This window comes from Ceratotherium simum, chromosome 3 (genome assembly GCF_057802395.1).
Source record: "Ceratotherium simum simum isolate JZ-2026a chromosome 3, ASM5780239v1, whole genome shotgun sequence".
NCBI classification, from domain to species: domain Eukaryota; kingdom Metazoa; phylum Chordata; class Mammalia; order Perissodactyla; family Rhinocerotidae; genus Ceratotherium; species Ceratotherium simum.
The window spans coordinates 29570932-29588285 of record NC_141902.1 but is presented as its reverse complement, the minus strand read 5'-3'; the positions used below and the strand labels follow the sequence as shown (position 1 = coordinate 29588285).

General features: G+C 37.2%; 1 protein-coding gene across 1 annotated transcript; it reads right to left on the bottom strand.

Annotated features, from left to right (window-relative positions):
• On the bottom strand, positions 1 to 927 carry LOC101392054 (olfactory receptor 4N5). The gene has a single exon (XM_014781020.1). It carries the CDS (start codon positions 925 to 927, stop codon positions 1 to 3), a length of 927 nt encoding a protein of 308 aa, XP_014636506.1.
• Positions 928 to 17354: the final 16427 nt, after the last annotated feature.

Here is a 17354-nt window from a genome sequence, read left to right as displayed (position 1 = left end):
TCAGCAAACTATGTGCTGACTCAATAACCTCCTGATGGAAGCTTTCACTTCCTGGTTGCGAAGGGTATAAATTATGGGGTTCATCAAAGGAAAGATCACTGTGTGAAAGAGAGAAACCACTTTGTCAGCTGGGAAAGCTCTGAAGGGGCGAGTGTAGATGAAGATGGCAGGTCCAAACATGAGAAACACAATGATAATATGTGTAGTGCATGTGGAGAGAGCCTTGTTCTTTCCTTCAGAGGAATGCTGCTTTACACGGTAGAGGATGACCACATAGGAGGACAACAGCCCCAGGAAGCATAGGAGGGAGAGCAGGCCACTGTTGGAGACCATCAGGAGCTCCACCACAAAGGTGTCTGTGCAGGCCAGCTTGATGACCTGTGGGACATCACAGAAGAAGTTATCTAGCTGGTTTGGACCACAAAAGGGCAAGCGGAGAACAAGGGCCACTTGTACAATGGAATGAGTAAAGCTTCCAAGCCACAGAGCCAACAGCAAGGTGTAGCAGACTCTAGGGTTCATGAGAGTTGAGTAGTGTAAAGGCCGACAGATGGCCATGTAGCGGTCAACGGCCATCACAACAAGAAGGAACATCTCTCCTGCTCCCAGGAAGTGCAAGAAAAAGAGCTGGGTGATGCAGCCTCTGTAGGAGATCACCTTCTTCTCAGAGAGGAAGTCCACCAGCATCCTGGGAGCCACAATGAAGGAGTAGGATGCATCCAGGAAGGCCAAGTTGCCCAGAAAGAAGTAGAGGGGGGCTGTGAGGCCAGGGTCTGATCTGATGGTAAGAATGATGAAGATATTTCCAGGAAGGATAATGAAGTAGAATATTAAAACTAACACAAAGACCAGGAGTTGAGCATCTTGAGACTGGGTCAGACCAAGGAGGATGAATTCTGTCACGACTGTGCAGTTCTCCCTCTCCATCACTCCTCAGTCTGCAGAATGACAAAGAGCAAAATATTATCTGTTATAACCACCTTTTCATCTACTCCATAACTCTTCTCCAGATGAAAACAATATTTGCTACATCCAACACTTCCCTAGCTGAAAACAACTTATGTGTCATAATTCTCATTCATTTTCCCAACTCCCCCCAGGACCTTGTTCTTATAGCCACACTCTCCTTCCCATTTAACCATGTGCTTCTATCTAATTGTGCTCATACAGAACTCAGGGTTATTTTGCTTGAGGTATACTAGAAATTTCCTGATTAAAACAAAACTTAACCATTATCAAGGTTGTCAGGGTTTTTTTCTGTTATTTTGTTTTTGTTGTTGTTAGTGGTGGTGTACTGTCTCTAATGTTAGATTAGTTGCTGGGTTTTGGTCCCTTCTCTTTATCCCCACAGAGCAAAGCGTTTCTGCAGGTGCTTCTTTCCTTTCCTTCAGGTCCTGTAGAATCTCTAATCCCTGGTTGGTAGCTATAGGCCTTGTTTTCTGAATTTGTGCCTTATCGGTTTCCATCACATTATTTGGCTCTTGTGCACCTTTGTGCACCATTACTCCAAACTGGTCCCCAGAACCTCAAGAAAGAACGCTGAATTTCATATAACTTAGAGATATTCCCTGGTTACACCCTTGCTTGGATCCTAATCCTGCATCTGCTCCAAACCCTGTTTATATACCCTAATGCTAATCCAGTCTTATTTGCTCACCATATATCCATAACCTAGTTTTCCCTCATATCTCAGAATGATAACCAAATGATATCATTCCCATAAATATTTTTCATATAATATAAAACTTAGAATATAAAAAATATTTTGACTATCTCAACTAATAAACCCAAAGTGTACTAGAGCCAAAATTGGCCATATAGAATATATAGTCTAATGTACTCATTTGACAGATGAGAAAAATAAAATGATTGCAGTTAAGATTCTTAAATTTGCAATGAGTTTTCTTCTTTGTTCTCATTAGCAAGTGATAGGAAAAAAAGGTTTGTATTCTTCAGTTTAGACTAATTAGGAAATTATTAATTAGATTCCCATCAATTGGTGTTATTTTCTTTAGGCAGTTAAGTAATTAATCATGATATTGCTTGTGTAAATATTTCCCCTTTTCAGGCTATAATCTGGTCTAAATAAGAATTCTATTCACGCTAGAGACATCCAGAATTAAGGCTTAGTCTACATAGTGGTCTCCATAGTGGGGTGTGCTCAACCCTGAGGGCTGCACAAGATAATCCATTGGGGTGCGTGAAAATAGTGGACCTTCTCTATATATTATTATGAATTATGCTTTACAAATTTTTATATTTATGATTGTTTTTTAATTTTATATTACTTTAATTATGGAAATATATTTTATAAAGCAATAAATATTCATATATTGTGAGATCTGTGCATATTTGGCTGTTGGAATGAATGATTTGAAAAATAGAAGATCACTAATTGTACAATTATATAGAAAGCTATATACATTTTATGTGTAACATACAAAAATATATCCAGTGATTTTTAATTACATGCCATACTTGTTTTTCAAAAGTGCTATGGATACAGTGGAATGCAATTTGGCAATAAAAAGGAAAGATATATGCTTTAATGTGTATGAACCTCAAAAACCTTATCCTATGTGAAAGGAACCAGTCACAAAGGACCACATATTGTATAATTCAATTTTTTCAAAATGTCCAGAAAATGCAAATCCGTAGAGACAGAAAGTAGAATAGTGGTTGCCTAGGGCTAAGATGGGATGGGGAGTGACTACTAATGAGTATGTGGTTTCTTTTTGGGGTGATGAAAGTGTTCCAAAGCTACATCGTGTTGATGCTTGTGAAACTCTGTAACAAAAACTTAAAACCATAGAATCATACACTTTAAATGGTAATTTTTATATGTTGATTATATCTCAATAAATCTTTTTGTTAAGTGCTATTGAATGTGGAGGGGAAGACCGGAGAGGGAAAAATTCCCAATTGAAATTTTACAGAAATTATTAGTAGCATCCCTAGAAAGAGGAGCTACGAGAGAGAAAAAAGGAAAATAATAAAGAAAAATCAATGTTAAAAAGTCCGTAAAGAGAACTCATGGAAAATTTAGGCAATACATTAGTGTTCTAGGGCACGCCTGTTAGGAAACATCAGAACATTTGTGCTATGAAATTAGTAACATTTGTAACTAGTAGCCAAACGTTATGGAAAAGGAATTTATAACACATGGGTACATATTTGTGAATACAGCTACATAGTCACACGTGTATAAACATGTATAGTGAGTTTAAGCAAATTCAAATAGGAAAAAAGTATCTTTGGTGCCCTTCAATAGGGCCCTTTTGTGCCCTTCCTTCTGTTTTAGCCACTTAGACATCTATTGGCCTCCACAGTCAATCCTCAGTCAGGCTATAGAAACCTGCTCTTGGGAAAGTAAGTCAATAGCTCCTCTTCCTATTATTAAATTTTATTCATTCCAGGTGCTCACTTAAAGTTATTTAATGCTTCTTTGGGTTGACAATTCCAAGACACCGGAGCACTCTGAGAATTACAGTCTCTTCCACTCTTCCCTTGCTTTTATTTTCTATCATTCATCTCTATTCCCTGTCTGTTACTAACAGATGGAATTCCATATCACTTAATGTCTTTAATCCACTTTTCTTCTCCCTTTCTCCTTTATGTACCTTCTGTTCCAGTGATTCTCAAATTGTGCTCATCACAGGAATTGAGGACAGATGTGCCTCAGAAGGACATTATTCCGTACAAAAGGAATTTCTGAAAAAAAGTCCAAAACAAAGCATCTCACAGGGACAAGCTTTTAGTCCTAGTCAGATAAGACAAAGAAATATTCCTCAGTGTAGGCTAAGACCTGAATGTTTTCATCATCTCTAACCTTTCTTGATATTTCAACTGATGCAAAACACATCTGGCACTCAAGACGTGCAGGTAGAGAGGGTGCCCATATCCCTCCCCTCTTTCTCAGAGTGCAGACACACGGGATCTGCAGGCAACACTGAGCATGCTAAGATTCCAACTGCTATTAGACCAGCTCCTGACATCAGGTGTTTGAGGACCTGATCACCATCCTAGAGTCTCACTCCATCTTTTCCCATTCATTTCTTCTTGCTTCTTTCTTAATTTTCAACTTTTCCCGGTCTCTTCCTACTAATTCTATCTTCCTACACTTATTTTCTCAGTTATTCTTTTTACATTTGCTTTAGCTTCTTTTATTTTATTATTTTTCTTGTCATTCTCTTCCTATATCCCTTGCTTTTCCTTCCTCATTGCTCTCTTCCTTAACATTCTCCTTCTTCTTTCTCTCATTTGTCCACATTCTTTCAGTCTTAAATCTTTTTCACTTTGTTCTCTATATGTATTCTACTTCATTATATTCAATGCCTGTCTTTCCATTAATTCTGAGATAATAGATTGTTTTTTTCATTCCAAGACAGAGTGAGCACTGTAGGTGCTTCTTAAGTGTTCCATTCTGATGGATTTGTCTACAGATAGAAAATGTTTAGCTTGCTCTCCAGTGCTAAGATTTCCTCCTGAATATTATTCTCTTTGAAATTTCCTCAGTCTCAACCACTCAGTTACTTCACATTCTCTCACATATTTTGTCTGTTTCTAACTCATTCTAATAAAAATGAAGTGACATCTTTATGTTCTAAAATAAATCTTAATACTGCCCCTGCTGACATGAATAAGTTTTATGAATGTTCAAAAATGTGGTTTCTGTCACTATATTGACTCTATATTTTAAGTTATTAAACTATGCTGTTACCTATTTCTGCAAGTTTTGAAAAATGTGGGTCAGGCTGGAGAACATCAGAAATATTTAATAGATACTAATGATGAGGATTATATAAAACTTTATTCAATTGCACAAATATTGACCCAAATAATTACTTATCTATTAGATGTGATAGTTAAATTAGATGATGGAAACCTCTATTGCCCTTTAACATTCTAAGTTTTTACACAGTATCGTGAATGTTATAGGAAGAACCCTGGCTTGGGAATTATTCTATCTTATTTGTTACTATTTCTGCAATTTGGTAACCGTCTAAGCTTAGGCAAGCCATTTAGTCTTTTAAAATCAGAATTTTTTTATCTATAAAGGAGAAATAGTATATACGCTCTTTCTACTGACAGGATTGATTTGAAGATCAAATGAGATGACTGGTAGCCAATTCACATCTACTTAAACACTTAAGGCTTAAACAAGTAAGGCTTGTCTTTGGGACTCAGCCTACCCTTTCTGACTTGCAATTCCTGATTTCCTCCTCCCCTTTATCTTTGATTTAGCATGGGGAAAAACTCGGCCATTTGAATGATACCCAAATTTAAATCCAGATGGTGAATTTCCCAAAGATACTGGCATTTTCACTTTTTTTTGATAGTGGAATTAAATATTTAGCCACTTTAAGATAATGCTAAGCATGAGGAGGACATGACAAGAAGTGGATTTGAGAGACAAGATAGAAAGTGCTATATATCTGAATTTAGTTCTCACCCTTTTTCTGTTTCTGCAACGTTATTCTGTTCTCATGCATTTTAACGCAGCAGATGTCCCAGACGAATAGTATGGATTTTTTACTGTTTCTTCTCCCTCTCAATTTCCTTTAAATATGAAGAATGACCAAAAATTTCACCTTGCTAGGGATCTAATGCTACTCTCAAACAAATGGCTATCCTCTTCCTTCTGATGAAAAGGTGATTAACTGATCATTCCAGAATTTTTTCTTAAATATATGTCCTCATGGTGGAACATCATAGATTCTGAAATCTGCTCTACTAATTTGTCATGCAACAGAGAATATGCTTTGGGATTTCATAGTTTACTTTTAGCTTGCAGAATACTTCCAATGGGAATTATTAGAATATCAACTAGAATTAGAAAAAGGGAAAGACAAGAACATTTTAAGAATTAAATTTTAAGAATTAAATATTCAAAACATGTGCCATCTAAGGCCCCAATGGGTCATGTTACCATTTTGAATTTGACATTCTATCAGTGATAGCGATAACGGAATGGTACATATGTTTATTAGGCATCATGAAAGTAGTAAGCCTGGGGGACTATTTTAGATCTTATTATACAATTCATATAAGTAATAAAAAGGCATTGATGTTTAATAAGTTAAGTAGTGAGACTAAGTTAATGGTAAGTATGGTAGCATCTGCATATTTTTGCTGCAGAAGAGTTGGGTAGAGAGAGAATACATTATGCTTAAAAAAGAATTTTCAGGAATAATTCTTCTTAAAAAAGAGAACTTAATGGTGTCCTGTAGACTAGTTCCTCTAGGGATACATCCTCTGAAATAAAAGAAGAATTACTCTATTGTGATCTTGGTATTTATACTTATTCACTGTTTTGAATATGTATTTTTTGAGTTCTGCTATAGCAAAATGAAGACATTTCTGTTTTTCAAGTAAAAATATTACATGGAAGAAGAAGTATTTAACCATATAAAAATCCATTTCATTTAGTTTAGAAAGAAAGATGGAATAAATCTGAGTCATGTTAAAATTAATATAACAAAGTTAACTTTTACAAAAGAAATACAATATGTAGTCAAGTATACTTTCACTCAAATTTATTCCCAGTTCAGCCAGAGATGCAATGGGAGATGTTGAAAAGTGGAAGAGAGAGGTAAAGAGATGGAGATAATGTTGTGTGCAGATTTTTTCCTATTACAAACCATGCTTTAAATGAATAACTTTGAACATACGTCATTTTGCTTGTGTGAAAGTGTATCTGGAGGATAAGTTCCCAGAAAGACAGAAAGCTAGTAATATAAGATAATTGGAAAAGAGAGAAGAACATAAAGAAAAAATGGAAAGGCACACACGGAAAACATAGGAGAAAAGATAAAAAGACCAAGAAACCATATCCACAGAGACGCATGTACCACAAAGCCATATATAAAGTTACAGACAAAGGAGGCAAGAGGAAGAAGAGAGAGAGGAGTGGGGGAGAGGAGAGATGAGAGATTTTGGAAATGCGAAGTCTTTTGTTTTTGTCCTGTTTTTTATAATTACAGACTTCTCAGGGATCTCACTTCTCAGAATTTACCACAATGTTTTAGAATTAATTAGAAGTAATATTGAGATCAATAATTAGTCTACAGTAGGCCTCTCCTCTCTGCTGAGAAAGTTTTTTATCTTAGGGAATTTTATAAAATTAAAAAGAAAGGGGTGTATGTATGTGTGTGTGTGTGTGTGTGTGTGTGTTTTAATAGATGTTTCTCAGATTGACCTGAACTAGTTTACTCAACGTGTCATGCGGTCATGACGAAAATACCACAAGAATGGAATTCAAAGACAAGGTGGTAGTCCTGGATCCACCCATGATAGTTGTTTCTTGGGAAAATGTCACAAATTTCCTCAGATATTTCCCAATCTGAAAAATTGGAAATGTATTTCTTTTTTTTTTACAAAAAGTTTTGAGGGTCAATCATTTGGAAGGCTTTTGGTATGGGTGGGTCAGCCATTTAGCACTGATTATAATACACAGGGTCCTTGGTTTCAGGGATTTGGCTTTCTAGTGGAGGAAACCAGTCAAACGGCAAAGGAAATAGGCAATAAAATCTTGGAGAATGAAGGATATAACAGAATGATATATTGGAGAATGAATGGGGACAAGTAGGGTGTTATTTTAGATTGAGTGTTAGAAAAGTCCTTTCTGAGGAGATGACATTTAAGCTGAGGTCTGAGTAACTAGACACATCTAGCTATGGGGACATCTGAGGGCAGGGCATTCTAGGCAACAGGGGGAGCAAGAACAGAAACCACGAGGGATGAAATTGCTAGTGCATTGAGGAATAGACAGGAGACCATGGTGGTGAGAGAATGGTGGGCAAATGGCAGAAGAGTATAAGGGAATGTCAGAGAGGTAGGCAGATGTTGCATAGGGTATGGCGTTCAGTCGTTATTCTAAACGTGTAATTATAATGGGGACTTCTGTAATCTGAAGATCACTCTGGCTACCGTGTAGAGAATGTGTTTGAGAGAGGCAAGTGTAAAGTCAAGGAGAATAGTTTGGAGATTTTGCAGCCCCATGTGCAAGAGATGTTGAGGACTTAGCCTGGGGGAGGGTGGGAGAAGGCGGGAGTGGTAGAAAGAATAAAGAGAACTTGACATATATTTTGATGGTAGAGACATTTGGGGCTTGCTGATAGACATGATGCTTGAAAAGAAGAATCAGGAACAACTCTTACACTTTTAGGTGGAGTAACTATGAATAGCATTGCAATTTAATAACATGGAAATGACTCAGACAAGATAAGACGAGTGATAGGATAAAAACATGCTGTTTTAAACATACATTTAATTTTTGCATAGGAAACGTGTTTTTAAAAGTAAAATTACATTCAGTGATGAATTTTCCCATCGCAGTTTCTCATCCATAACCCACACTACAAGAGAGGAACTATTAATTTCTTGTGTGGATCTTCAAAAATGTGACTATGTAAGTACATTTTTATATACGTTCTTTTTTTTTCTTTGGAACATACATTTGAAGTATTTCATACACTGTATTTTGCACCTCACACAGGAAGAGAAAGAAATCCTAAGAAAAAACTGTTAGGATTAGTTTTAAAAGATTTTAGAGAAGACATAGAAGGCCCAGGACAGTGTTTCCAACTGACAGAAAAAAAAATTCTCCATGTAAGAAATGACCTCTGAATAAAGAATAAATCAATCATGCAGCTCCGATACCCCTTGTTAAGACCTGAGAAAGACTTCAGGCAGTGCCTAGAGGAATCTTTTGGCTAGAAAATAGGACTTCTAAGAATTTAACAGGTTTTGTCCCACATTAGCCAGGTACACTTAAAGTAGAAAAATATCTATCTCAGAAAGAATTATGAATGTGGACTTTGGAGCATAAAATAACCACCAAAATGTTTCCTAAGTGATGCATAAAGATTTTTGGGCAGTGTTTCAGCAGGGACATCCAAGACTTCTCCATGTGGTGTTGACTGGGTTGGTGAACTGGGCACAGATGATCTAAGATGGCTTCCCTCACGTGTCTTGCACATCATCTGTGGTATGACTGGCCTCTTACTATATATGCTCTTTCATCCTTCAGGACCTCTCTTTTCAAGTGGGTTCTCATTTTAATGAAGGCTGATATGGGATTCTTTACAACATGGTGTTCTCAGATGTCTAAGGATATGAAGAACTAGTTTCGAATATCCTTAATGCCTAAGTTTGGAAAATCCAGAAAGCCACTTCCACCACATTCTATTAATCAGAGCAGTCCCAAAGCCAGTGAAAATTCAAGGGAAAAAAGAAATAGAATCCACCTTTTGAATGTGGGAATGGCAATGTCACATTGCAAAGAAACATTCGTATAAAGAAGGGAAAAATTTGTAGTACAAAACATTTCTGTTAAATTCCATTGGTCTAATTAAGTCACAAAATCAGACCAGATGGACTCTACCTTGATGGGAGTAACTTCAAAGAAATGTGACCATTTTTTGCAAACTAACAGAATTAGATACGGTTTATTCTTGATTTTTTTCTAAGAAATTCCTTAGAAAGAATACTGACTGGGTTATTTCATTACAAAAATTATTTGTCTGTAGTCTTTTATTTTGAGTGGCAGATTTCCCAGATATGAAATCTTTGGGTTATGTTTTCTTGCCTGAAGTGTTTTTTAGGTTTTGCTCCACTGCCACTTCCATTTAATTAATGATGGTTAATTAGTTTCTGGAGCAATGCATGAGTGACCATCTAAATTGCTACCCAGTGTGAACTGTATAGGTTACACCTCTCCAAATCCTGATAATGGAAAATCCCTTTCTCTGGGATGGTTTTTATTTTCTTCTTTATCTTTTTCATGTTTTTAATTTTAGTAAAATGAGCTATTTTAGTTTGTAATTTAAGAATCAGTATCTCTACTTTATTTTGAAAAATATATTATGTCCAATTTTTACAAGATGTAGTAGCAGTCTATCTTGTTTACACTCAGATTAGCAAATAAAGTATGAGCAGTTGACAAAGAGATTATAGTATTTTAGGCAAGTCAGAGAGATCTTGATAGTGTAACAGGATCTGTGGCTTACAATATTATTCTGTTTAATCATAAATTGCTGATATTGAAAGCAGAAGATAATCAGTAGTTTGGGGGAAAAAAAGAGGGAAGAAATCCAAAAAGATTTAAAGAGAAGACAGGGGAGATGGGAGTTAGTTCGCGAGTTTGGTGTTCCCTGGCAGGTTTGCTGGCTGACTTGGAAGCAACAATACAAATTAAAGAATAGTTGTGAGGTTGTTGTCTGATACCTGTTTCTCCTGTGCTACCCTGACTTATCAAATCTTCTATTCTAGCCATGACCTCCATGATTCAGGCTAGCTCACTGCTTTCTAGCATTCCAGAAGTTTCCTTCTCTTTCCACTATTTTAGTTCCTAAATCCATATGTTATTTTGAACTTAGTAATATTTCATTAATCTACAATTACCTGTTCTTGCTTAGTCCAAGATGAAAAATTTTTAGAAACTATCTCTCTGTAACAGCAGTACCCTGGAATTTGAAGATCGTATCAGGCCATGATCTCTTTCTAGTAAACTTTAATCCTAGTTATACGAAATATGGAGTAACAAAATAAGTAGAAGTCTAGCTTGCTTTGATATGGTGATATGATATTAAGATAAAAAGATAAAATAGAATTTATCATTTTATTATTTTTATGTATATATATATGTATTTTCTTTTTCTTCTTTTTCTTTCATTCGTTCTCTCATTTTTTTTCATTAGATGGATGTTCAATCCTATGAAGTCAATTGCTTTATTATTTCTAGGTGAAGAGAAGTCAATTCAATATTCAGAAATTATAACTCTAATCTAGCCTTCCATTTCTTAAAACAAAAGTCACCTTAGTATTGAGTAAAGGAGCAGACCATGATAGGAGATAACTCAATACAAAAGGAAGTACCCTATCCACCGCCATTCCACATTGGACCTTGAGATGCAAACTAAGTTCTCAATTAATAATTAGAATATTTTTAGATAAATAGAACCTCTGAGATTCTTCTTATTAGTCATTCATCTTTATTTATAATGAAATTATGACCAAAATTGATTTCCCTCAAAAGCTTGACACATTATCTTGTCAAATAAGAAGACCAAAGCTCTGTCTAGTCATATGAAATGACTTATGTCTTTGATGACTATGTTCTTCAGTTTGAACTGAGAAATCGATATATACACAGACAAAAATAGACTAAGAGTCAAATGTTCTAAACTACATTTTAATTTGCAAAGCCCTGTCATTTATTGAGGTCTTTGTGCCAGGGAAAAGGAAAGGATTAGGAGATAATTTACTAGTGAATCAGATTTATTTTGCTGAAAAGAAAATAAAGAATTGGAAAATACTATTAATCATAGTGAAATGCTAGTTTAATTTTAACACGAGGCAAAATTAGAGACAAATACAGCACACAAAAATGTAAAGCAAAGGAGAATATAAAAAACAAACAAGATATATACTAAGCCCAGCTAACCTAGAATTCCTTTCCCTCAGGCCTATTTTTACCTTGGAACATGTAATTAGTTATTGGCTATAAGAATTTGTAGTTGGCTGGAAATTCCCCAAAGGAGAGGAAGAAATAGGTTTCTGGTGGAGAAACAAATCAAGATTTTGCTCTATAGTAATTAATATCATTTCTACAATGTGCTAAAAAGTTTTCTTTTATTGCCAGCACTGTTGAAAGGATACCATCCCAAATATTTCTTTAAACCACTTTATTTGTTGTTTTTATTATTTTTTTCACCAACCTTTTTTCAATTCCATTTATTATATGAAAAATAATTTACAAATGTTAAGATTAACAAAACTTGAATGTATGGATTGAATTCTTTTCCTGCTATACATGCATCTGTGAGACCAACACACTTGCCAAATTACAAAATATTTCTCTCCCACCAAAAAGTTCCCTTGGACACCTTTGCAGTAAATATTCAGCACCAAAGCTCATGACTATTCTCTTTTCTATCACTAAATATCAGTTTTGTCTATTCTTAAATTTCATTTAAATAAAATATCACTATATGTACTCTTTTGTTTTGAGTGTCTTCTGCCTAATATAACAATGTTTCAGAGATGTATCTGTTGTTTCATGTACCAGTTAAAATTTTTTTGTAGTTTTAATACTGCATAGCATTCCACTGTGTGAATGTACTCTAATCCCTTCTTGGTGTCTACTTCTCAGATGAACTAAACTAACATAATTGGTACTGGGAGTGGTCTGAGAAAACAGGTGATAAATGGGGATTTGTGGCTGGTTCACTCACCACCTGATGGGCAAATAGGATTCCATGGCAAGTGGTAGATGGCACACAGATAGGCCCTGGCATAATATAGATGCCTGGTTACTAAATTTCAATGACAGTAATCTGGGAAAACGTCCTGTTGGAAAGGAATACTATTGCAGGTGAATGATTTAGTCATCTGAAAGATAAGGGGAGAAAAATTCCTAGAAATAGTGGAGTTGTTAGCTTATTGCTAAGTTGTAATGATGCCTTGAAATAATAAGAAATGGAAGGCCGCTAGCAAGTAGTTAAAAGTTAAGTGTAAGGACCTAAGGAACCCTTTGTGGTTTACAAAGAGGTTGTTATCTCCTGTGGTGGAAAGGTAGGCATAGGCAAGGAGTAGACTGAAGATCTAACAGAGATTCACAGCTCCAGAAAAATACAAACACTCAGTCAAGGCATGTGTGTTATGCTAAGGTCAGGGCACTGGTAGGGAAAATCTAGAACCCTGAAATATGGAATAAGTACATCTGGATAAGTGCCCATGAAGACTTTGGCCCTGCAGACTCCTTATTAGCAAGGAGCTAGAACTTCCTCTTGCTCAAGGAAGCTTCAGATGCTTCTCTCCTGCAAGACAAGAGGTGACCCTTTAGGCCTGGCCTAACTTCCTCTCCAGGATGATAAACAGAGTAAAGTCCCAGCATAACCCCTGGGATGCACTGGGCCTCATAAAAGAGGAAAGAGACTGTATACTAAAGCAGTTGCAAGAATTAGCTTTCATGTACTGGCAACAGCCATGGGACTATTACTAAAAGGGAGTATTAAAGTCTCCTTCATGCATTGTTCTCTTGACATCAGTGAACATCTTTATGATAGTTAATTTTAAATCTCTGTCAGGTAAATCATATAAATGTCTCATTAGGGTCAATTTCTGGAAATTTACCTTGTTCCTTTGTTTGGAGCATCTTTGCCTGATTCTTTATTTTCCTTGATTCTCTGTGATGATGTCTGCACATTAGACAGTACAGGTGCCTCTCCACTCTTCACAGATTGGCCTTGTACAGGAAAAGATCCCCATCAACAAGCCTGGCCAGAGATTCTGGGGGCCTCTACCAACTTTGTCCCTACCCAGGAAGAAGCAGGCAGCTTCTTGGCAGTGGTTTTTGTTTTCTCATTCTGTGCTGATCTGGGGGAAAGGAAGCTGTGGTATCTACTGGCCCACGTTGCCATCTCCATTCTCCCCCAGCTGGCTCGACTGTCCCAGAATCGTCAGAGCTCAAGGATTAGTGAGATAGATGCTAGTTCTTTGGGAAGCCCCAGAGAAGTTTGGCTGCTGGATGCATGGATCAACACTTTCCATCCCAGAGAGAAGTTGAGAGCTGGGATTTTTCACCCACTCGCTGTGCTGAGCAGTGGGAGAATCAGTGGCATATATCAGCCCAAGCTACTGCTTCTGTCCTCTTTCAGGCAGCTAGACCATGCCAGGCCTGTCAGAACTCCAAGACTGATGCGATAGAATCTAGCCCTTAGGGAAGCCCCTCAGGAAAGTTGGGGTACTAGATATGTGAACCAACTCCTTCCTTCTCCTTGGTAAAATTGGGAGCTAGGGGATTTCTCCCTGATCATATGACACTGTGCCAAGGGCAGAGTCCCTAGCAAGGGGGTGACCAGAATCTGCTTAACTGGCTGAGTGAGTCTGGTTTTGCACTCTCCTGAGGTGCAGGAGACTTTCAATTAGTTTCTGATTTTTCACAAAGGGAATTGTCTATGAATTGCTGCTGAATTGGTGTGTTTGTAGGAGAAAGGAGCTTCCAGCGATTCCTACTCTGCCATGTTGCTGACCCCACTCCTGGCCTCAAATATTGATGCATAACGCAATGTGGATGAGTCTTGACACATTAGGCTAAAGGACAGAAGTCAATCACAAGAGATCACATCCTTGTTCCCCTTCCCCCAGACCCAGACAACTATTAATCTACTTTCTGCCTCTAAAGATTTGCCTATTATGGACATTTCATACGAGTGGACTCAAGCAATATGTGGTCTTTCGTGACTCATTTCTTTCACTTAGCCTAATACTTTCAAGACTCATGTCTGTTGTAGCATGTGTCAATACTTGATTCCTTTTTATTGCCAAATAATATTCGATTTCATGAGTATACCCCCTTTTGTTTATCCATTCATCAGTTAATGAATATTTGGGTTGTTTTAACTTTTGACTATTATGATTAAATCTACTATAATCATTCACATGCAATTTTTCTGGGTGGACAATTTCTTTTCCATACATATTTGGAGTTGAAATTGCTGGGTCACATGGTAACTCTATGTTTAACATTTTGAGGAACTGCCAAGATTCTCCCCAGGTTGTTCCATTTTACATTCCACCAGCAATGTAGGAGGGCTCCAGTTGCTCTACATCCTCACTGACCCTTGTTATTGCCTGTCTTTTTGATTATAGCCATCCTAGTGGATGTGAAGTGGTATCTTATTGTGATTTTTATTTGTATTTCCCTAGTGACTAATGAATGTTGAGCATCTTTTCATGTACTTGTTGGCCATTTATCTTCCTTGAAAACTTATCTATTTAGATTATTTTTCCACTTTAATTGAGTTATTGGTTTTTTTATTCTAGAATTGTGAGAGTTCTTTATGTATTCTAGATACAAGTCCCTTAACAGATGCATGATTTATAAATATTTTCTTCCATTCTGTGAATTGTCTTCATTTTCCCCTGACTCTCAATTATGCTGAGGTTTTTTGTTTGTGTTGTGATTTTTTTACTGTGAATTTTTATTTTTAAAACCTTTCTGTGAGAGTTCAGTGTCGCCTGTTTTTCAAGGCACATTTTTTCAGTTAATATTTGCATTTATTTCTGCTAAATGCCTGAACCTACACTCTTAAGTAGCAAGTTAAAAGAAAATCCTCACCTTGATGTGTTGGAACATACAAAGAATGTGGTGACAAGTCAAATCCTTGTTAGGGAAGCATTTGTTTTTATCTGCACCAAGAATCAAGTTTGAGAGACAAGTTTTTCTTGCTGTCTGCTTCTGCTTGGCAGCCTTTCTTCTAATTATCTCTTTCTTTTTTTCAGAATCTGAGCCATAAGCATGGCCTCCAATCAGTCTCCCTCCTTGTTCAGGCTCAAAGCCCAGTCCACAGTTCTCTCTCAAATTCAAAGTTCTATTTGTAGGATTTCTAGGCAACGGTATTCTGTAAATGTTCTCAGAGCGGGCAATTGTTCACTGCTGGTTTGCCTTCCTGGAATGGAGTTCAAGCTTCATACTGGGCCTCAGCTGTGATTTTTTACTTTCTTTTAATGTATTTCATTGATTTAAAAAGTTATCTTAAATGACTCTAGCAATTTTAGATGTTTTGTAAGCAGAGGGGTTCAGGATCTTGAGTGTGCTATATTCACAAAAAAATCTTATGTAACATCCTATGAACTGGAGTATAATCTGATCCACCATTGGGTGTATATTTTACCTTAGAAATGGTTAGGATTCCTTTAATATAGGGTGTGCTACAATGTAAGACTGATATTTTTTGTTTATTATGTAGAAATAGAGTTGAATATAATTTCTTATACCAAATATTCTGGACTTGCTTTATTTCTTATCTTCTATTGGCCTTAAATTTTCCATGAATGCCATTCTCTTGTGATTTAATTACAGATGTCTATTCCCTGTTATTCAATTACTGGAATACATGAGCACTATATGTCCTTGTGTACTCTAATCTTTATAACAGATAATATCTTACAGTAGAGGTGCATGTATTCCTTAGTTGTAGGTCACATTGAATAATATTCTGCTAGATGTTATTTCATCTTTTCTTTATTCATTCAATAAGTGTATATGAACTACTGTGTGCCAATATGTGCACTAGATACTGGAGATATATGGAACTTATAGCCAAAAGACAAAGTTGACATTAACCTACAATTACACAAGTAATTATTACAATAATTTATTCAAAGGAGGGAAATTGCAGCATGCAATAAATGATAAAATGAAATCTAAACTGGCCAAGGACATGTAAGAAAGATGTTCTAAAATGTAATATTTCATCTGGGTCCTATACTCAAATTGGGAATTAGCTGGGTGCAGAAGTGATGAAAGACAATGCTAGGTGAAGGGAACAATTTGGAAATAGTATTAAGTTAAGAAGATGACTGCTGCTTTGGAGAACTTGAAAGAAAGTCAATACGATGCTAACTTTATGAAAAAAGAATAGATTGGAGAAAAATTCTGGAGGAGGTCACATTATGTGGATTTTGAAGGCTAGTTAACAATATGGAGAAGGTGATGTCAGCATCACAGTGGAGTGAATTATTCCCTTTGTTTCTCACCACTAAGTTGCAACAAATCTGACATCCATTGACCAACAGAAGACTCCCTGCAAAACACAACAAAATACCTAAGAGATCCACGCATCTATACATCTGAAGGTGGGTGGACTGGGCCTCCAGGAGGCAGTGGGACTAGGGGAACAGCCCCATCCCCATCCCCTGGCAGCAGCAATCCAAAACGTTGATCCTCACACCAGTGCACACATCTGTGAACAGAAGCTGCAGGGACAGACATGGCACTCGTGGCTTAGCCCCTGCTTCCCAGCAGCAATGGATGGCACACACACTCCGAAGATTCAGGAAATAGAGCAGAGTCACTGACCCAGCCCACTTGCCATCCCTCAGCAGTGGCCTGATCTTTCCCACAGTGGGGACAATATCCAAAACATGGATTTTCCTGACTAGGGCAGGGGGCCTTGACCTGAGTTTTCAAAACACACTGGCATGTGCCAGCGACCAGAGGCTGCATGAGAAAGCAGCAAAGATACTCACTCTCTGCTTGGCCCCTGCCCTCTCCCCAGTGGTAGCAGGTGAAACCTGTGATGTGAGGTTTCAGGAACCACACCAAAACCCATGAACCAGCCCCTAGTGGCAGCACAACTGACAACAGCTTTATCAGCAGCAGGGGCTGAAAACAAGTCCCTGGGTCCTGGGGACCTGCCAGCAACAGTGATACCCATGAATCCAGCACCCCAGCAGTCCTGTCAGCACACCTGGGAACAGCAGTACAGGTGGTACATGGGGCAGCAGCATCTGAGCCCATGGAGAGCCCACATACAGCCAGTGGGGGAACACGAGACCCAGGCAAC